General features: G+C 37.5%; 1 protein-coding gene across 1 annotated transcript in view; it reads right to left on the bottom strand.

Moving 5' to 3' along the window:
• Positions 1-22,517, bottom strand: part of LOC141448401 (uncharacterized) — a 320,931-nt gene that overhangs the window by 80,760 nt on the left and 217,654 nt on the right. Inside the window, exon 3 of the mRNA XM_074116758.1 lies at positions 3,025-3,160. Coding sequence (XP_073972859.1) covers positions 3,025-3,160 — 136 coding nt within the window. The remainder of the gene's footprint in view (positions 1-3,024; positions 3,161-22,517) is intronic.

The following is a 22,517-nucleotide window of genomic DNA, read 5'->3' as shown; positions in this document are numbered from 1 at the left end:
CACCCGCCCCCTCACAGTTCCTTCCTTCATATTATTTTTATTGCATTTTAGATTTCTATTTCTAAAGAAATTTGTCCACTTTGTCTCAAATATGTACAGATAGAAAGATGATATTCTTCATAGATTCTACTGCACAAGAAAAACTGTAGCGGATCACCAAGTATAGTTCAACGTAATACGAAAATAACATTGCTGTAATAAAGGACGTATATTTAATTTTAAACAGGAACAATTGCGTGGATGGTGTCCGAAGTTGTCACTACCTTTATCTGGATAGGGTTCTGCAAGAGTGGAATAAGAATAGTTCAGGAATTGGGAAATCGCGATTGATGGCAAAACACTACACCGTCTTTAGCAGAAGAAGATCAGGCGATCTCTTGCCTTTGCGACTTGCTTAAGCTGGAAAACAAACTCGCGAGACGAATTTGTGCTTAAAAAGTTTGAGCAAAAAACGGACAGCAACTTCTTGAATGCTTTTTTTTTGGAGAAAGCCTGGAAAGCGTTGTAGGAAATACAGCCTTAGCTTGCTATTTCCTGTAGATATTTGGGCTCCAGCATCGGCTGCCCCAGAGCAACCCCTCCACCACTCCTCAAATCCCTGTCTAAAATCTTTCCATCTCTCTAAAAAAAAACAATAATTTATTGCATCATTTAACAGGAAATTGTTAACATTTTTATTGCAACCATAACCATAAAAGTTAACTGCATCTTTTTTTTTACGGTGCAAAGTTATAAATAAACAGAGTACAAGCTATAAACTTTATTTGGAAAAATAAATAAAATAAATAAAGAGAAATTTTATAGAATAATAAAGCTTTAGAGAAATCTCATCGTGTTTATATTGTGAGATGAATAGCTAGAAATAAATTAAAGTAAACACAAGAATTAATTAAAATATAATTATTACATTCACAAAGTACACATTTTTGATTCACTGACTTTAATAAAATGGATGGATTTTCTTTCAAAGTTATTTATGAAGGAATGTTTTATTAATTTTATTAATGTGTACAATTAGCAAACAGAGGAAAATGGCCATATTAATTTAAAATCACATTTAATTGATTCAAATCAAAATACCTTTGAAAACATCCAATCTGAAACTGAATCTACCATAAATTGTGCGACTTATTCTCTTTACAGGTGTTCCGTCATTTATTCAGATATTTATTTAGTTCGTCATGATTTCCGTACAATTTATTAAAAGTAAATATCAATCTGTCAAATCACAAATATTTGTATCTACCAAAATAATGGATAAAAAAAAACGGATATGATCGATATCTAATGGTTATGATTACTACGTCATCTGTCCCACTTGTTTCACTTCCTCTTTCATCGAGGAGAGGGGAGGAGAGTGTACACCGGAAATGGCTGTCTGTCAGTCTGTGGAGTGTGAGGTTAGCGTAACTAAAAAAAAAAACTAATTCGCAGGAAGTTTTAATTTGATTTCCTGCTTCAGAAGCCGTGAGTCAGAATGAAACTTTTTTTTTTTCTTAGTTTTCTTTGAGATTTTCTTATTGCGCATGAGCAATATGAAAAATAAAATTCATCAATTGATTACCCAATAGTACGTAAGATTTTTACAGGAAATTAATATCTTCAGGATCATGTGGAAGAAGTACGATATCAAACTGCAAAGACAAAGGAGATTTTTGGTCCCTTTACTAACTACCTCAATATCTCCTTCTATCGGAAAGTAAGTCTTCAAGAACAACACAAAGAGGAAACAAGATGAGCAGGAAACCATTCAGTAATCTCATTTCTGGTTGGAATTTCCGTTTCTATTACCTCTGTTTGACCGGAAATGGTTGACTATAAATAGGTTAGAGGGGGCCTACGGTTAGAAAAGAATATTATTGAATCGACAGACTCCCCCCCCCCTCTTGGTTTAGGCGAACTATCCAACGAATCAATTGACGTGAATAAAAGTTAAACCTGACAGCTGACTGGCTGATGGTTGATTAATGATTTCAATCAATCAGTAAATGAGACATATTTACTGGACGAATCGCTCCACTGGTTCACTAAAGAAATGGCCAACAGTGCTTCTAATTAAGGGGACATATGACATATTTACATGCGCCCCGATTCGTTTATTAATGGCAATAGCAAATCACTCACTCACAAGGGTGATACATTGTCCAATAATCTGTCACCCCAACACATAAGCGATTAACCAATCAGCTAAGTTTCTTGTATTCGGTAAAAGAATAATTTTATACAGAGGAAAAAGTCATGAAGTTGTTAGCCTTAAAACGGAAGTGTAAGACGAGAGGTAATTAATTCCAGTGAGGGCGTTTCCTCAGAGGGCGTGGCTGATCAAATAGTCAAAACAAGGGTTTCTATTCTGGAAGGAAATCCTTGTGTATAGACCTAAAGAGATGGTCTGTAAGTCTGAGTACGTCTTGCCTTATACATCCTGGTAGGTTCCTCAAGAGACGTTGAAACTGGTAAAAACTCTTCGCCTAGTGACACCAGCAAAAACCACAGGTCTTGTGCGGGAGATGAAGGAAATATCCGAAATATCTTCTAAAAAAACTTCTATTCGATCTGCCAAGAAAGTTTTGGAAACTAAGAGTGGTTTTACCTGGGTTTGGAGGAGATTATTTCCCTCAGAACCCATCCAGGATTCTGGGGACTTTTCAGTAAACTAGAGTTTGCAGCTAAATATTAGCAGGAGTATGCCATATTCTGCTGCAAAAGACGCAATATTTCTCTCAGCCATTGTGCAGGATTGGCCTCAAAAGTTAAAGTAAAAGCCCAGTAGAGTCATACTTTCAGTGATAAGGTTTAAGACCTGATCATTTTGCGAGGATTTCCCTGGATCTAATCTATCCCTTTCTTCTCTGGGCTTCCTCATAAGTCTTCAAGCCACTACAATGACGGTATGGGATAATCCGGCAAGAAGTAAATTTGTAGCGGAAACGTTGAGCAGCTTTCCCCGCAGATAGTTTCCTTTCCATCAGTCTTAGCTCTGCCAAATCATTGGAAATTATTGCCAAAAAGTATTTTTTTACTTACCAATCACCATGAGCTCTTTAGAGACAACCGCCGTCGAAAAGGAAGGAGCATCCGTGGTAACCTCGCAGCTCAAGTTGCCAGAAAGATTGAATCCAACGTGCCGAAGTACGACTTGCGTGGCGTTTGACATGGACAGCTGTAACAAAGAGATAAAATGAACATTATACTTAACCAGAAGATGTAGTTAGCACTGTTAAAGGATTGTTACATCTTCCAGCGATGTTTCCTTCCTCCCACTCCCTGAAACAGGAAGGAATGCGTATTGACGAATTTTGGGAATTGAGTTTCCACGGAAATAGAAATTTTCAAGGCCACCTGACAAAGAAAGAACAAAAGGAAGAGATTATTGCCAGTTTCAGTCGTAATGTCTTGATTATTTTTTTGGCCCAACTTCCGATCTATATACTAGATCATCTTCAGGACCCTAAACGATTTAGAAAAATAAAAAATAAAATTCAGATCTATGCATATTCAATTTATTAACGATGTTAAAAAAAAAAAATCGAGCCATTTCCGACAAAACTCAAATTTAACGTTTCTGTGAGAATTGATTGATTTAAAAAAAAAAATTAAGCAGTCAATCTTATCTTCAACTGTAAAACGTTTTTTCATTTAAATAGTGGATTTATCTTTTTAAATCAACCTTTTATTTTTCCAGTCCCCAAATAAATCAGCACAATTTTTTCACAAGATTCTAACACTTCCTTCCTTTTTTTTTTTAATAGTGAAAATTGTAAAAGAAAAAATACAAATTCTGGAAGATAAGATAAAATATAGACCACCATTTTGTATAGATCACTCAGTCAAGATTTCATTAGTAGAGGCGTGGCCTACAGTAGTATGTAGGCGTGTCTAGCCAGCACCAACATGGCTTCCTATTGGCTCCACAAACGCCTACATTTTGGTTCCACAATTCTCCATTATGGTTAGTCCAGTTTTTATTGCGTATTATTTCTAATTAATTTTTTTTTAACTTGATCTAGAAATCTATATTTTTCTCAACCAAGCGGAAGTGGTAAAGTGAGAGAATATTTAATATTTTATTGGTAAATAAAAATAAAACCTTTGCGTATAGTTTCACTTATAAAAACGCGGTTTTCTAAGATAATTTGCACATGGCTGCCATTGGTTGTGTGGCAAAACGTTTTCTCCAACAGCAATTCCCCACCTCTATAGACTGATTTAGAGAAACTGGGAGCTCCTGGGAGTCTCCTGTTTCTCCAGGAATTGAGAAAGTCTGGTGCAATAACTCACACGACTTTCTCCTATCGCCATTTTGTAGCCAAAATGTTTTAAACATAAAATATTATCGCTAATTAACCAATTGAAAATATTAAACCGTTGTAGGAGGTAAGTTTTAAGTGTCCCTGACCGATTTCGGACATTCATCCATCACCAGAGGTTGACTGAACAGTTTGGAGAAGAGAATTTGACTTCAACTACGTCACTATTGCTACACTTGTTGACTCATGCGTGCTGTGAAGGATAAAATCTCGCACAGAAGATTTGATCTCATTTTCAAGATAAAATGTTATATCTATAGGGTAGGTTGACTTCCGGAGAATAAAGCTGAACTCTTGTTCGAAAGCAGGGAACTTCATACAATCACTTCCGATGTAAATTCTAAACCAAATTCTCTCGTGACTAAATTTCTTGCTTTCCCAAAAACGATCTACACTGTTGGCCAAATAATAACTGTAATTTAGTGCAATACGGGTAATTATGACTGTTGCGGCTCCCAGTCTAGCCATGCTCCCTCTAGTGGAGTGGGATGATGAAGTCATAGCATACAGATGAGCACTGATGACGTAGGTCCGTAAATTTGAATTATGTTATTCATACCTACGTTACAAAGCTTGCATATCTTAGGTACTACCTCTGATTCAATGCGTATAGATATATTTGGGGCACGTCAGCAATTTGGAATTAACTAGCTCAAAGTGGAGGAAGAGGAGAAGGGGGAGGAATTAACCAGTGGTAACCCGCACCAATCTGGTGCCACCAGAATACGAATATTCTCTAAGTTCTTCTTGTACACTTTCCGGACTTCTTGCTAGGGCATTAAACGTTCCTTAAATTCCTACCTCGTACTGTTACTTGTACTGAACTGCGCAGTGGGCCCTGGCTAACCCCATGCGGTGTTACATTTCAGAAGTATATTTTGAACAAAGAAATTGCGAAAAAAATCAATATGATCATGTAATTCCCCAAACCGGAAGGAAGTGTATTTGTTCGTACAATTTTTTTTTTTTTTGACTGACAAACCACAGACTCAAACTACCAACTTGTAAAAACTAATTAATCATTTTCAGGAAGTTTCTAAACGGGCATTTCCTGTCAAAACTGAAAATTGAACATCCGCATGATTTACTCCAGTTTGTGAACGCTATACTTACGCTTTTAGCACGCGTAAGTAGGGTAGTAAGTCACTCAAGATGTTCTCGCTTTGAATACAGAATTGAGTTGCCTGGAACAAGTTTCGAAACCTTTAAACACGCGTCGCATTTCTAGACCAAAACCTTGTATATTATATCGGAAAATAACGAACGATGATTTGATAACGATGAATGAAGTGGTGATATAATTCCCAAGTAATTCTAGAAGGCAGTGAAAGGAATCGAATCACTTCCTGCCAAAGCAGAATTGCGCTACAAGTGAGACAGGAAAGAACTTCATTAATACATTTTTAAAATAAGTATTTCCGCACGATCCCACCATTTTCTCCCCCCACCCACCCAACTTTGATATAAGATGTCGATAATGATTATATCGATATATCGATACATTTTGGGGGAGTTCATAAGTTTATCACTTTATCTTAAGTAAATTATTGCAATCACATAAAAATGTTCGAAAAATGGTAAAAAAAAAAAAACTATTTGCTTTTGAAGCCCTTCAAAGCCCCTCGTATATCTAATTTTTGGAATCCTCAATGGACTTAAGACAATAAGATAAATTCAGAAGCAGACCAGCTCCCTCATCCTGTCTCTACACTCCCGATCTGGTCTGATCCGTCGCCACTTCCGGGGAAGCAATACTAGCCGCGCACCATTAATTGTTACATAATTAAGATTATACAGTCACTTTTATTGATCAACGATTTTCCGGAAACAGAGTGGCATTGCCAGGGCTTTCAAGGACGTCTGGTATAACTTGAATGGGGGGTGGGGTGGAGATCTCTGACTTTGACGGCAGCGCAGCAAAGTGGTGGACAGAGTAACTAGTGTGCTGTAAATGTTGATTTGATTCGAGTACCGACTTACAACACTTTCTACCTAAAGTTATTGAATATTAAGTTAGAAATGTTATTCATGAATGAGCATTTTAATAACTACCTGACTGGAATAAAGAGGCTCCGCCATGCTTGTGGAGGGACTGCTGGCAGAAACGAGCTTAGACTTTAAAGTGAAAAGCTAGCTAGCTAGTTAAGCTAAAGCGACTAATTTAAAGTTTTAAAAGCAAAAGTGAGTCATTGTGTTTTATTGAAAGGAGTGAAAACTTCTGCCAACTAGCGGCTGTAACAGTGAGTCCAAAGAACTGCATGGCAATGGGTAACCAAAAAAGACGAACAGTACAGGGAACGACACCGGGTTGCCTTTATGGGTTCGCTCGTATTGTAACTCAATACAAACACCATACTCCTACTTTACTAAATAATATTCCATTCACAAAGCGTTATTACTGTTAAAGTACTTTACTAGAATAATGTAAAGCGCATAATTTGCAAGTTACATACACTTTACTGAGAGAGAATGAATACCGCTTTTATCATCTTCAGTGTGCTTAGGAGTGAAGCTCTTAAAATTTGTGGAAGCTTTGATTCAATTTTAGTTCTGCTTTTATCCAAGATATTTTGCACTTCCTCATTCTTATTAAAAATTCTGGAAATGGAGACTTTACGTCTTTCCTATTTCCGCCGTATGAGTAATTAAGTATTCTTCAAAACTTTGAATTGGTTCAGCCAAAGATAACCTTCAGCGCTGTGCATCTTCATCTTCGTGTCTTTGGTAGGTGAGGATATAGCCCACACAGGACCTAAAACTAAAGAAGATTCACAAACTAAAGTGACATGCCTAACAATCTTTGTTTGTAAGTTAGATACACAAACTTTTCCATTGGCGTTTAGGTCATTAAAATGGCCAATAAAATTCAGCCTCGTAAGCAATATTGCTCATACAATTGTGACATGGTAGCGTTTTTTTTTTTCAAATTGTGGGGGGCGCACCAGCTTTTATCTGAAATATATTTTATTAATTAAACAAAGAAGCCCCAAAATTTATAAATATTACCCAGGGCCTCACTAAGCCAAAAAAAAACTGCATAGTTCACGCCCTTTCCCAAAAGGATCTCCCAAGATCCTTTAGGCAGAATCTTTCAGCTATTGCCAATTTCCAGTTAAGTGACGTCGAGCAAACCCTACGCTTGACACTCGATGAGGTAAGATGAGTACTGGATCTGTGGTGCTCTCCTAGGTGGATGGCCCAGCTTCAACTTATAGTTCTTATGGAGAAGATGAATGGGTACAGCTAACTAGGCTGGGCTGAATCTTGTGCACATGTATTCGGTTAGGCGATTCAAGAAATGCTGGAATAATGGACTAGAAAACTTTGGCCACAGAACGCAGCCTCCGATCTGCGTTTTAAAAGCGCGATTGCGCACGATATGCCACATTTAAATTTTTCCTAGGACTCATTCCTTTAAAAAAATGGAGTGCCAATAATAATTGAGCCTTACTAGAGGATTAGAGCTGATTACCGCTTCTACCCAACAACACCGAATAAGACATAAAGAAGGCACTAAATAGTACTTCTTTTTAAGTTCGTACTTAGTTTTAATTAAACAGTTTTAATCAATCATAGTACTTGTTATATCCGATTGCAGATCGACCATCCAATCAGAAATTGACGATTGAGACTTCCACATCGGCAGAATTGCAGAGTTCCGGTTTCATAAATATAATTTTTTTGCCGGGCGATATTGGCGGAAAGGCATGTCTCTGCTGAGGGTTAGAGAAGATTGCGGAGAACTGCTCTAAAGTGGCAGCCTGTACGCTTCCTGTATAACTTCCTTCCTTTGCCAGTATTATACCACAAAAACAAATGAATTCGCAAAAATAAAAGGAACTTCCGGAGAGGTCGTGACTAAATTCAACCTTCTGCGAGTTTCCATGCTCGCACTGGCAGTCACTGGCAGACCGACACATAAATAGACCGATTTATAAAAACCACAAAGGCGGTGCTCTGCGAACTTTTATTTCCGTCAAAAACTCAATCTTGATTAAAAGGAGGTTTTAGTCGCCCCGTTTTTTTACCTAACTGCCAGAAAACTACGAAGATTCAAGCAATTATTTAGTCTAGGCTACGTCCTCCATTAAAGATCTCTGACGTATAATTTATTACGTTAAAATGAAAGCAATAAAATTAGGGAAGAAATGCTAATTTTTTTTTTTTTTAATTTGACCAATTAAATTTAATAAAATAACACCGGAAAAATAGCCACAATCCTATTGGTCAGAGTTCGTACACAAGTTATTCATTTGTTTTGCTACTTTATACGTTTTAATAACAGAATAGTAAACGAACAAATGTGTTGTACACCAGAGAAATCATGGACTGTGTGAAGCGCGCTCCTTTCCGGTATGGGAGAGAGAAAAGGGGCGTTGCTATTGGCGCGATGCTGCATGACTTTGATTGATGGCCCGGCACAATTATTCGGAGTCGAGTGGCTCTTTGCAACCGCCACAGAACAATGGGTGGGTGTGGTACAGTAGGGCTAGCCCAAAAAAGCGATGCTGTCCCAGCCAATCGCTTTTGCACAAAAGCTTCAACTAAATAAACGTGTCCGTGTGTCTGTCGGATGAATTTGAAATGTATATGTATGTATGTATGTATACGTAAATATAAATGTGTACAGAGCGGAAAAAGCCAATTTATTGGTTGTATTTGACCGGCCCATGATATATTTTATTTTTTTTATTGGAGCAATCGCATTTTCACTGTATTTTGTAACTCTTGCCATTCAACTGTAAAGCAACACTTCACGATTTTAATTTCTTTGCTTATTTATTTTTTTTAATTATCTGAGAGCATTCACGATATTTTTTAGAAAAATTAATCCACTATTCTTTGATGTTGCAACATCAAATCTCACGATTTTATAAAGTGAACTTAATTAAATGAAGATAGATTTAATGAATAACGAAGGTATGAAGAGTGATGCTGTCTGCTTGAAGTGGCGAGACAAAGCAAGGCTTCTGAGAAGCGCAGTGAGTGAAGGACAGTTTTGACCGAATGCATGTGGGGTGCATTTGAGTCGACCAGCTTCAATGTCACCCCTTGTATCTTCTAGATGCTGGCCAGAGGAGAAGATTGCTATCCTTATGTTTAAAGGGAAAACAAAGAGAGCCATCTTGGCAAGTTAGCGCTATATTCTGTACTCCCTGGAGCTTCTTTAGAAAAAGGTGGAGGTAATTCCTACCCTAACGCTCTTCCTAAAACCTTCTTAGATCAAAATTAATTTAAAGAAACCTTCCTAGAAATGCCAGGGAAAGAAGGGAAAGAAGAAGATGCATCAGCACCAGTTACCACTAAGTGGCATCTCTATTCTTAGGCTGGAAACATAGTGGAGCGGCGAGCAAAGCGGCGATGATAGCGGCGAGCAAAGCGGCGATGATAGCGAAGAGCAAAGCGGCGAAAACAAACACAAGTTAACCGCGCATAGTGGAGAGCAAAGCGAAGATGGAGCAACTCTATCTATAGAGAGTGTTTGTTTTCGCCGCTTTGCTCTTCGCTATCATCGCCGCTCCACTATGTTTCCAGCCTTAGGCTGGAAACATAGTGGAGCGGCGAGTAAAGCGGCGCTGATAGCGAAGAGCGAAGCGGCGAAATCAAACACAAGTAAACATATGGGACCGCGCATAGTGGCGAGCAAAGCGAAGATAGAGCAACTCTATCTATTTCTAGTTTTTGTTTTTGCCGCTTCGCTCTTCGCTATCAGCGCCGCTTTGCTCGCCGTTCCACTATGTTTCCAGCCTTAGACATCCTCGCTCGAGAGACTGCTAGTCACCACGTGTTGGCAGTGCACCTCTCTAGAACTCACTCACATGGTATAAGCTCAAAGTGAGGCAATTCTCTTTTACGGACAATGACAAAAGATGAGTGATGACCGTCACAGAGAGTCCTCTTATATACATATATCCGGTGCGGCACTTTTAGACCAGAAGAGTTGCTAAGCAATAACAACATGCTGAAAATATCCTGAATTCTCAGCCTCTCGGTGGCTGTCTGGAATCTTTTATCCCGAAACTTTTATAGCAAATTTTATAGCAAACAAGAAGTTGAAATTAAAACTAGAAAATGGAACCTAACAGAATGGAATAATTAGATAACTATACTTTAAAGAAATATTTTTAATAAATTTTAACAGAACTAATAAAAAGCAATTAAATGTTTAAAGTATATAAAGTAACTGGCACAACATCAAACCGAAAGGTTTAGTAATCGCTTCTGGAGCAAGAGGGATGAGTGCCTTTCGTCCTGTTTTGGGACAAAACTGGGACAATCCCTTCTCACGGCCAACCAGAAAGGGATTCAATAGAGGAAAAGCCTTCTTTTCCACGCGTAAAGCCAGCCTCCACTTGCACACAGTCTATAGATTTCCTTCTTGCTTGAAAGTTGTCGACAATTTTAAATCACTTTAAGAGTTTGAGACGAGAAAAACCTGCTGCGGGGGGGGCCTTTGCTAAAGCCCAGTTTTTTTCCTCCTCCAACTTGGCGGTCCATGGTATGAGATGGTGGCCTCCTGGAGGTATTTTCCGACGGCTGGGAAATTCTACTTTATTTTCACGCAGCTTCCTCCTTCCTCTCAGTTTTGTTTCCTTTTTTTTTAAACTATTTACGATGCGAATAAACTGGTAATAATTTAAACTACTCTTAGTGCGCCGGCATTAAATTGTCTTATGTGGCGAATAAAAACGAAGGGTTAGACCAACCTAAAGGGCCAAATTTATGATATCAATTTATTCTGGAAGCAAAAAACTGAAGGGAACGTCTTCCTCTCTCTCAAGTTCCCTTAGCTCTAATTTCCTTCCTAGTGGAAAAAAAAAGATGCGTCAAGAAATATTAGTTCTACAAATATATAACCTCCGCAGGAGAAATGGGTTAACCTTCCAGGATCTTGACGTCCCTGCGGGATATTTCTAGCTCCCTTCATGAACAATACTTATTCTTTCATTCACTTTACTCACAAAGTAAACACAGGACATGCAAAGAAGATGTGTATAAACATTTTTGTGTCCAGCAAACTCCAGCTCTGGACTTTTTGAAGAATGAATGGCACAGTAGTGACTCCGGTTCTCTGAGGCCACTAGGCGACTCTTCTGAGTAGCCTTTTATTAAGTAACGTGGGTTAGAGAAGATCAAGATGGAGACCAGGCGTTGGAAGAGCCTATGCTATTCCTGAGATGAAAGAGGTGCCCGAAACCAATTGCCGGCTGGGTTTGCCTCAGAGTCCGGGTTGTTTACTAGAACAGGAAAGATTCTGCACCCACCCAAAAACACTCCCAACTTTCTAATTTTGGATGTCCACTTCAGAACGTGGCAAGTTGAAATGGTTCGTTATCTTTTACCTACCACTCTACGTAGAACGTCTGGAATCCTGGTAGTTTAATTTTGAAATGGGAGCAAACTGAGAACATTGGAGAAGCACAGGAGGAGCACGAATTTCACCATGGAGCGGCTAACTGCCAGCTCCTACAGCTCTTTTTAGCAAAACCCGTGAGAACTCAAAAGACGTCACAAAACGGATATTTCATCGGTAAAAATCATTCACTGAAAAATTTGAGGAAAGAACTCTTTTTTTGGCGCCAAATCGGGAAAAAAGGGAAACCAAGGTCGTTCTATAAAGTGGTTTAGTACTTTTTTTCTGCCCTTCAGCCTCATATCTACCATCGTAACACTTCCAGGAAGGCCTTTAAATTTTTGGGGGAAATGTTTTCAATTAAAGAAAAACTTAGAAGGTTTTTCATGAGAGCAAAATGTTTAAAGAAAACACATTTGAAGCTGATTCAGAGAAAATCTCAAAAAAAAAATACCTCAGTAAAAAAAATGTTACATCCGGTTGAACTAACGATGGGAAATATAAAGTTTTTGAGTTTCCGGAGTTTGTCTCTCTCACCCCCACAACTTGCTACCTCAGAGGACCTTCAAACGGATGTTCTTCCTTTGGAAAGTCGTAGTCGGAAATGTGAAAATCCCAATATTTACTTTACTTCCTTCTTCAAATCTAATGTACTGAAGTTAAAAGGCCAAAATGTCTTTAAAAAAAAGTAAATAGCATTAAGTAAAAGCTTAGCCGACGACTTAGTACTTTAAACTTAAATCTCCCTCATCTAAAATTAAATGTACTGAACTTTCTTTTGCAGTAGAAGTCAAATTAGATAATTGTTTAACCCAGGAACAAGTTGTTGTTGAAGGCAGAAAGTACGAGTGGGTGCGACGCGAACCAGGAGGAGATCTAAAGGTCAAGAAAAAACTAAGAATATGTAAAGGAATTCATTAGTCACGTGAAAGTTTAGGTTGTTAATTGTGAAAACTTGGTAGACATGTTTTCCTTCTACTTAGTGAAAGACCATGGCTCGGTAGGCGACAGTATTTTTCTTCTAGCCAACCAATTTTCACTAGCCAGTAAAATTGATGAGAAGCAGTGGCTGCCCCCAGTGGAGAGGGAAAGGAGTTTTTCCGGTGATAGCTTCCACTGAGGAAAAACTATCTTCTTTTCTGCTTCCTTTAAAATAGTGAAATGCAGGAAAAGTAGACTCATAAACTCCATGGAAAATGGAAAACTATAAAAAGGGAAAGATCTTATTAATAAGATCTTTGTGAGTTGTAAACAAAAGAAAAGTAATATCTAAAAGATGGCTTTAAAATCCACCACTGGACGAATGGCTGTGCTGCATTTACTTCCGCCAACTCCTCACAGTAGAGAGGGGTGGATGACAATCTTGCAGATTATCGATTTTTTTCACCGTTTTGAAGTCCTTAGAGTCGGTAATAGTGATTTTTACAAGTTGGTTTTCTGCAAAACGGCAGATCGATGATGCCTTTAATCAGATATTTCGCTCAGCTAGCGTTTAGCAGAAATTTGGTCCAAATCAATCAACCCTGAGTAACAATCAATTTTGTTAAATGATTTCTAATTTCCTTGAGATTCAATCGAAAATGGCTCCGATGATTTTCTTGGTTCTTCGCAGCACTTCTGTAGATCTACCGTTTGCTCCTCCTTCCACAAAATCTAGCTTTACAGCTGCTCATTACATAGTCATACATTTATTTTTGAAAATAAAATAATTTTAAAGGAGAATGTTGTCGTTCATTAACAATTACATATTGTGAATAAATAATGGATACATTTAAAGTAAAACTCTTTGAGTTATTAAAACGAGCTACTAACAGAATTATTTAGAGTTTGATGTTCATTTATTGATAAGAGTAATGGCTGACGATTCAAATCGAGCCAATCATGTAGCGAGCCCACACATTCACACTCATATACGAGTATATGTGCATTATGCATCTTCAGCAACATGTTGTTTACTTAGATAATTGAGTCCTATATTATATGTAGTAATTGATTACATTGTAATGCCTATCATGTTTGTATTATTATTATACTATGCAATTAAGATTATTATCATTTTGATAAATTATCCAGACATCATCAACATAACACCAACAATGCATGATTACAACTCTATTTTAATGACGGCAGTGGGCTGGAACTAAGGAGGGCTATGTAAGCAAAGAGTTCTGGAGCGAACTACCAGTTACTATTGTTCTCCAGGTGCTAAGTTATTCTTCAAAAAAGACAAAAGATATTTTCCCCTAAAAATGATTCACATACAAACTTTTGATCTATGAAATTAAAAGAAAATTTTTAGGAGACATGCGTAGGGACGAAATATCCGAGGAAAAGTGAAAAGTCTCCCACCAGAAAAGTTGTTTTTCCTTACAGCAAACACCGATTTTTTTTTTTTTTAGGCTACTTTAAAGCTGCTCTGCAAGGTCCTGTGGAAACGTAAATTATACTGAAATGATTCGTTAGACCAGTGGTTCCCAAAGTAGTCCCTACGGACCCCCAGGGGTCCCCGGTATCATTCAGGGGGTCCGTGGAAAATTAAAATTGATTTAGGGGTCCCTGAACAACGTCAGAGGGTCCGCGCAAGGTTCAATATAAAATAATAAAACTGTGATCCATTTTTATAATTATGGAAATTAGAGACTAACAAGGTGGCCAATTTAATTTAATAAAAATTACAAGCGTTAATATCTGCGTTTGTTGCAAAACGTTTACTGTAAAAACAAAACTTGGGAAGAGGAGAACGTTCTCAGTTTCCAAATCTTTCGAAATTGCAAAAATAGAGATGAAGATTTTTCTTGCTCACTGTCGAACACTTAACGGCTCTTCATGCAGACCTGAACCAAAGATTACTCGTGGGGATTTGCAGTTGCTACCCACAAACATTGAGCCGGATATAAATACACCCATAACATCTCATCACGTTCATCCAAATTATTAATTTTATTTTAAACAAAAGTTATAATTTCATTAAATACCTCTTCAACAAAATGTTTTTTTAAATTTGTAATTTTTAGACTATGCATTTATGTAGCTTTTTCACTTGGGGGTCCGTGGGCAAGTTTTGACTATAAAATGGGGTCCATGGGCAAGTTTTGAATATAAAAAGGGGTCCATGGGTCAAAAAAGTTTGGGAACCACTGCTTTAGAGAAAAGAAAATCATCCACCACTTTTTCAAAGTACCTTTAAACCGAATTGTTCCTGGAAAATTCCAACATGTAGGAAAACATCAGTTCAGCAGAGGGCTACGTACATCCGGTAACCATTCCATCGGTTTCCATGATAAATACCCATAATAATATAGAGTTTAGGTTTACACACTTTTTGAGTTCCTGCGGAAACCGATCATACACTCACCATTTTCTCAAAAAAAAAAAGCAGTTTTTCCAGACCTCAAAACAAAACATTTCCTAGGTGAAAAGCGAGTTATCAAAATATTGTCACAATCGCCATCCTACCATTTACCTAGTAAGGCCAAATAAAAAGGTAAAAAGTTCAGCCAGGAATATATTCCATTTTGGATTGGAACTTTACCCCACAGCTGGCTAGCTGTCAAGTGCAGGTCGAGAGAGGACGCGCGGAGGGAAGTAATTGAAAGTTTGAAACAAGTCAAATCCGTCGGGGTATTAGACCCCTGAGTTTTGTAATCCTCGACTCAATGTTTCAGTCGACTCTAATTGAAAATCACAAGAGTAGACTTTTGTCTAATCCGTTTTGGACCGAGTACCTTAATGGTTTAGACCTACTGTATTCACTAACAAATACAAAGCCAACGCAAATAAAGCACTTAATACTACAATTTACAATACTAAATAAATGCTAGTGTAATTGAACTGTGATTGGATACATTTATACAAAAAAAAAATTATTAAAGAATCTATGTGCTATATTCATTCACTTTTTTAAAAGCTCTAAAACCTCGAATGCACACTCATACGACTTCCTGTTGCCCTAGATTGTGAAATAACTTAACATCATTAAAGTTACAACTTGTACAATTACATCCTTGACGTGATCACTGCAATGAAATGATACTGTTGAACCACAGCAGCAATACTGAGAAATGGGAATTACAGATGGTTAGCGTACTGGATTCGCACATTGTGATCCCGGATTCGAATTCAGCTGCCCTTACAGCTTACTTGCCAGCTGACTGTAACGGGAGAAAACTGCCCGGAAGCCGGCAATGCACTGAAAGAAAGCTCCGCGCGCCTATAACCTCAGATGTTGAACTAAAAAGAAAATGGAGGTCCTTCCTATTTGGACTGAAATATTGATCTGATCACATCCGGAACATCAGGATTGTCCTTATTGAGGTTTCCGGAGTAGTACCAAAATGAAATTCAAGTATTTATAGCTGCTGACACCTCTTAATTAGACTCAAATTGTATCTCAGCCACAGCTTACTTTCTACTTGGAATCAGGCGGAAGTCAAATTGGTGCCAAATCTGGGTTAACAGGGGTGGGTGTTCCATCAATAAGATCTCGTTAAAGTGTAGATCTGATCAAGTGTAGAGCTAACCTTCACAACCCATCACGGAAAATGATTTGAAAACCGAACTTTTTCAAACTCAGGAGATTTCAACGGATATTCCCATCAAGTGAAAACTTAGTATGCAAGAATTTGGCACGATCGTAGGTACTTCCGCTTGATAGAGGTAGGGTTAAGGGAAAGCAAAAAAGAAAAATTGGCGCGCTAATATTTTCAGCGGCAAAAGTGTAAGTGAAGTTAGAAAAAAACAATGTTAGATTTGTCCAAACTAAAACTTATGCTGGTAATAAAATCTTTACAGTTAGTAACAGTGTATAGTGGGTGGCTGGCGTGTTTGCAGCAGAATAGTTGGTAAACTAGTACACTACTGACCGGCTTTGGCTGTTGCCCTAAAAGAATAGTTTAGTTTTCGGGGGGACCGAACGGATAAAAAACTAACAGAAAAACTTTTCGGCCACTTTATCTCCCGACAAACTTTTTAAGGGAGTTCATGAGGGTAAGGGCTCTCACCATAAGCCCTACAAGGGCAGCTAATTAATTCTGCGGTCCATGCACTAAAGTGGAAAAAAGCTTTTCAGATTGCAAGGCCCGTAAAAATTAATTCCGGGAAAACAAGCTGCAGGATAACTGGAGGATGTGAAGAAAAGAAAAGCCATTTTTACAAAAATTTTCCAAGTTTTTCACAGTTTTCCTTCCTGCAAAAAAAAAAAACTTGGCCAGCAAACTGTAGGTAGGAGAAAAGTTATTGTTCTTGGTTGCAAAAGATTACGTTTAGTTCATAAATGCATTTTTATTTTTTCTAAGTAATCTCATGTTTATTACTATATCCAATGTTTATTCTAAGATCCTCTCTCCTCTTTGCGTAGATTGCTGATGAGGAGGAGGATTTCAGGACAATATAATAATGGATATGTCCACGTTATGTGAGTAGAAAGGAAACGAATGTTTGATGACTTATACAGGGTGTTTAGATGCACCATTTCGCTACGAAGACATAATATTCTCCAGCAACATCTATGTGCATAAATCCTGTAGCAGAGCTAGCTAAGAAATATGAGTGTATTTAAAAGTTATAGCCGAATTAGAATGAATGGAAGAAAATGATTAGAGAAGGATTACGGTGATTTTAATTTCGGTTAAGCTATAAGGATGGCAGAAATATAGAGTACTGATCCATCCATTAGTTTGTAAGTTTGTATGTAAATACGAGTAGTTGTATGTAGTAGAGAGATGAATGTGAGAAGCGAATGTATTTGTAGGTAAGAATGGAGAGTGAGTGATATTCTAGTGATGAGCACCTAGACGATGCTGGCTGTATGGCGGAAGTCAATGCCAAAAAAAAAAAAAAATAGGTTTATTACATTTCTTAAGGGTTAAATTGAACACAAATTAAACATAAGTTTGGTTTATTCACTTAACACATAACTTAATACATAAACGCTAACATACGGCATAACCTAACATAAAAAGTGTCACTTCCTACCTCCACTCTTACCAACTGTAATAGTGTTTGAGGAGATGTTGGTTGTAGATGTTGATGGATAAATAACACGTTTAGTATCGGTATAAGACTTTGTATATTTATATGACTGACTGCCAAGGACTGTATACTTTACACTACAAGAACAGAACAGACTGACTGACGTGGCTAAACGATGTGTACAACTCAAGTGTAAGACTTTGAACAGAATATCAGAATCTCCGAATCACAGAATCTCCTTTTTGACTTTCCTCTCGTTCTTATATACATTCGCCGAGCCTCCCTTCTCTGTGTGCCGAGAGGGCTGTCTCTTTCTCTCTGGCTAGAGTGGGTGAGTGGTGGGGTTTCACTACCCCTACGCTAGAGTGGATGAGTGGTGGGGTTTCACTACCCTTACATCATCCCCCAGTGCAGAGTCTTGTTTCAGTTTCAGACAGTACGCGGGATGAAAAGGCTATTGGACGTTCTTCGCCGTTTATTTGTTGGCTTAGAATTGCAGATATGCCAACGTTGCTCGCGTCCGTAGTCAATATGAATTCGTAATTATAATTGGGGTATGCTAGAATCGGTGGGGAAATCAATTTTTGTTTTAGAATTTGAAATGCGGATGAACATTGAGAAGACCATACAAACTTGGTATTTTTCTTTGTTAAGTCTGTAAGGGGCTTGGCTTTTTCCGAGAAATTATGAATGAATAATAAAAATGAATGAAAAATTTATCTTACCTTTTAATGAGAAACGGCTGGGTTTCGATAGCGCTGCCACCAATGTAATAGTATTTGAGGAGATGTTGGTTGTAGATGTTGATGGATAAATAACACTTTTAGTATCGGTATAAGACTTTGTATTAAAACTGTCCGGTAGGACAGTTGTATAAGGGTTGGTCGTCAAAAACTGCACGAAAAAGTGTAACGTTGAAAAACACCCAACTTTGACAATTTTTTTCTCTTTTTCTATATATTTATATGACTGACTGCCAAGGACTGTATACTACAAGAACAGAATAGACTGACTGACGTGGCTAAACGATGTGTACAACTCAAATGTAAGACTTTGAACAGAATATCAGAATCTCCGAATCACAGAATCTCTTTTTGACTTTCCTCTCGTTCTTATATACATTCGCCGAGCTTCCCTTCTCTGTGTGCCGAGGGAGCTGTCTCTTTCTCTCTGGCTAGAGTGGGTGAGTGGTGGGGTTTCACTACCCCTACGCTAGAGTGGATGAGTGATGGGGTTTCACTACCCTTACACCAACCCAAACTATTATACCCTCTCATAATCACTCTCATCAGTGTTGCCACTCGTATATCTAAAATACCTTTAAATTTACCTACAATTCCAATGCAAAAATGAGATAATCGAACCCATCTATAGCTGCTGACACCTCTTTATTAGACTCAAACTGTATTACAGCCACAGCTGTCTTTCTACTTAAGATCAGGCGGAAGTCAAATAGGTGCCAAATCTACGTTAATGGAGGTGGATGTTCTATTAATAAGATCTCGCTAAAGTTCTGATCAAATATTTGTTCTTTTGCAATAGATCCATCCCGTACCTCAAGAATTTATCTTCATCCAGCTGGACCAAAATACTTGCATAGTTAATGATGTATCCAGCGCGAGGTAGACTTTTTTAAAAAAAAGATTTTCTACGCCTCAGATTGCAATAACTTTTCCGGTAGATGAACTCGACTTCATCTTTGGATGAATAAAAATGGAAAGCCACCGACTTCCGGACATTGCCTTGGCTGATGTGGATTCGAATTCTTTTTAAGACTTCACACTGAACAATGGGGGAAAATGTTCCATTTTTAGCATGGTTAATGTTTTCCTCTTCAAGATTGCATACAAGTTCAAAAGTGTGCCAATCAAATTGAATGACGTAAGAGGAAGTCCTGAGAGTGTTAACGCCCACTTTTTGTTGAAAAATTGTTGCTTCCCCTTCCCCCCACCACATTTCCATGAAACTCGTACTTTTATCTGGGTTACAACAGAAATAGATGGCCAAACATATTCTGGTAATGGGCGATAAAAACTGGGTAAAAATTGCTCCCTTGGGATAGACTTGCTCCAGAAAATTGCTTTAATTAATAAAACGTTATCACACAAATCATTAACTCAATTTATTCACAATAACACTTTCATCATCCAATTTTGAATTACTAATCGTCTGGTTAGGGCTTACATTTTTAGTAAATGTAGTAAATTCCTGCCTTGATCATGAAGCTTTCACACATAATCGGCCTCTGAATGTGACGTGATATAAAACACGGATATCCTGAGCTGCAAGTCAAAATGGCTCTGATTGTCCTCCACATACCTCTACACAAAACACACTCCCTCTATATATATATATAGAATTTGACAGGATCACAATACCAGTGGTAGGAGAAAGACAACAAAACTCCATCATTCACAATGGCTGGACAGACCGGAAAAACGCCAGGCTTATTTCATTTCAATTTCCTTTACATAGGTGGAAATTCCCCCTTTCCACCAATTAAAACAATGCGCAATAGATATTAAGTAAACAGTATCCAATGACCAAAAACACTAACAGAGAGGAGCCCAAAAAGTAAAACCAAATTTCCCGAATTAAATTTCAAATGGAAAAAGTATTTAATCCATAAAGCTTTCTGGATTTGGCTGAAAATTCATCGGAGAAAATAATTGATATAGCCTAGGGGTTTATTTTCCATTTTAGGCTTCGTTTGATTTAAAAGCGAGTACTTTCAAACAAATTTCCACCACATTTTCTAGTTTTCCCTGTTCAAGTGTTAACTGTTTGCTAGATTTTTCTAATTATAATTTAAATATTTTTTTTTTTTTTTTTTTACAAATGGACATTTGCCGTATTAGTGAGTTTTTGATTAAATCTTTAAAAAGCATCACCATAATGTTTAAAAAAAAAAAAAAAAAAAAAATTATTAGAGTAAATCGCCCATTTTTACAGGCGGACATTACGTCCAACTACCAAATTTGGTGTCGTGGACGTAAATAAAAAATAATTAACTTGTGTTACACCATTAGCACAGATTAGTTCTTTTTCTGGCTCCTAGAGCTCGCGTCCTACAGGGAACTTTGGCCGCTGTCGATAGTGATTTGGTCACTTTGGTCGATTAGGGCGCCAAAATAGTGTACGCACTTTCTTTAAGCGGGATACTTAATAAATGGGTCTAAGAAAAATGTCTAAATGGAAAAGCGTAACCCTTTAGTAACAGCTTTTCCGAGGTTTCCACTGAACAATCGGGGAAAATGTTCCATTTTTAGCATGGTTAATGTTTTCCTCTTCAAGATTGCATACAAGTTCAAAAGTGTGCCAATCAAATTGAATGACGTAAGAGGAAGTCCTGAGAGTGTTAACGCCCACTTTTTGTTGAAAAATTGTTGCTTCCCCTTCCCCCCACCACATTTCCATGAAACTCGTACTTTTATCTGGGTTACAACAGAAATAGATGGCCAAACATATTCTGGTAATGGGCGATAAAAACTGGGTAAAAATTGCTCCCTAGGGATAGACTTGCTCCAGAAAATTGCTTTAATTAATAAAAAAAAAAAAAAAAATTATTTATATGTCTGTATTCCTTTGACCTATGTTGAAATAGACTCAGCTAAATGATTCTATTCGGGTACAAAATAGATCCAGCAACAGACGGAAATTACAGCTGGTGTTCAAATAAGAAGGAAATTCCAAGAGTAATTTTGGCAACTGGAAAATAATACCATTTCCTGCAGGACCTATTCCCGAATTTTCTTTCCAGGAGGATCCAGTTGTTTTTTTAATTTTATGTGAACTACGCTAAGAGTTTCCGTTTCTTCTTTCACTTTTAGGATGAATTATTCTCCATTCAAAGTATGAAACACATTTGAATTTTCCTTTTTAGTTGGGTGAGAAGAAAATTATAACTGGAAAATGGAAAAATAACTCAAATTTTAATAAATACATCTCTTTAATTGAATACATCATCTTGGCAAGGCGTGGCTAACTTTTAGGTCCGTTTTCTTTCAAGTATCTTAACTGAGAAAAGGATTCCTCTGTTCTGGGTATTTCAAATGGAAAATGACTTTTCCTCTTGTTCTTTACATTAATGTGAAAATTATGGTTTTGATAATTAGATATTTTATTCAACATTTTCAATTTTCTTTTAGGGAAATTCTTTGTTCAATTTAATACTTGTTTTTCCGGCCCATTTTCCTGTGCCTAGTTATGAAAATAGTTTATTTTAAACACTTTGAGGTTTTGAGCAGAAGATTGGCGCAGGATCTAAAGGATGTCTTCCTGTAGTTTTTGCCACTACTACCTTCTCTTATCGGAAGTATTGCAATTTGTATCTTTTAAATTCCTTTGTGTTCAGCGGAAATAGGTATTTTGAGTTCTCCTTTTTGGTCCCTTTCTCGCGTCTACATTCCATTCTAAACTCACCAACCACTACTCTTCTTTCTGGTTTCAAAATTGTGCTGTCTAGATCCTGCTTAGGGACATGCCAAACACATGGTTATTGATCCCTACGCAAAACCAAATCCTGCCCCGCCTCTATAACCAAAAAGAAGAGGAATAATCGAGTCAGTTTAAGAGCAACTATTGAGGAACAAGAGTTTTATCTGCATAAAGCCAACAAAACTCTGTTGAACTGGAGGAAAAATTGATGGACTGAGAGTATTTTCTTGCTCTCAACAACACACAGAGGAATTTTCCTTTATATTTTTATTTAGACCCGAAATGTATTCTCCTCAGTATATTTTTATTTTCTTTACATTATGTTGTTTTAGTTGGAGACCTCCCCGCTCATTCCAACGACTTCAATTCGCAATGGAAACATTTAAGTCCCTTGTAAGTGAAGGAGGACCTCCTTTTTGCTTGGCTTTCACATACCCAGCTTTCCTTCG

The sequence above is a fragment of the Rhodnius prolixus genome, unplaced genomic scaffold (assembly GCF_049639745.1).
Source record: "Rhodnius prolixus isolate KJV_2025 unplaced genomic scaffold, Rpr scaffold_25, whole genome shotgun sequence".
In the NCBI taxonomy this organism is placed as follows: domain Eukaryota; kingdom Metazoa; phylum Arthropoda; class Insecta; order Hemiptera; family Reduviidae; genus Rhodnius; species Rhodnius prolixus.
Note: the sequence above shows the minus strand (reverse complement) of the source record. Positions and strands in the feature narration are given on the sequence as shown.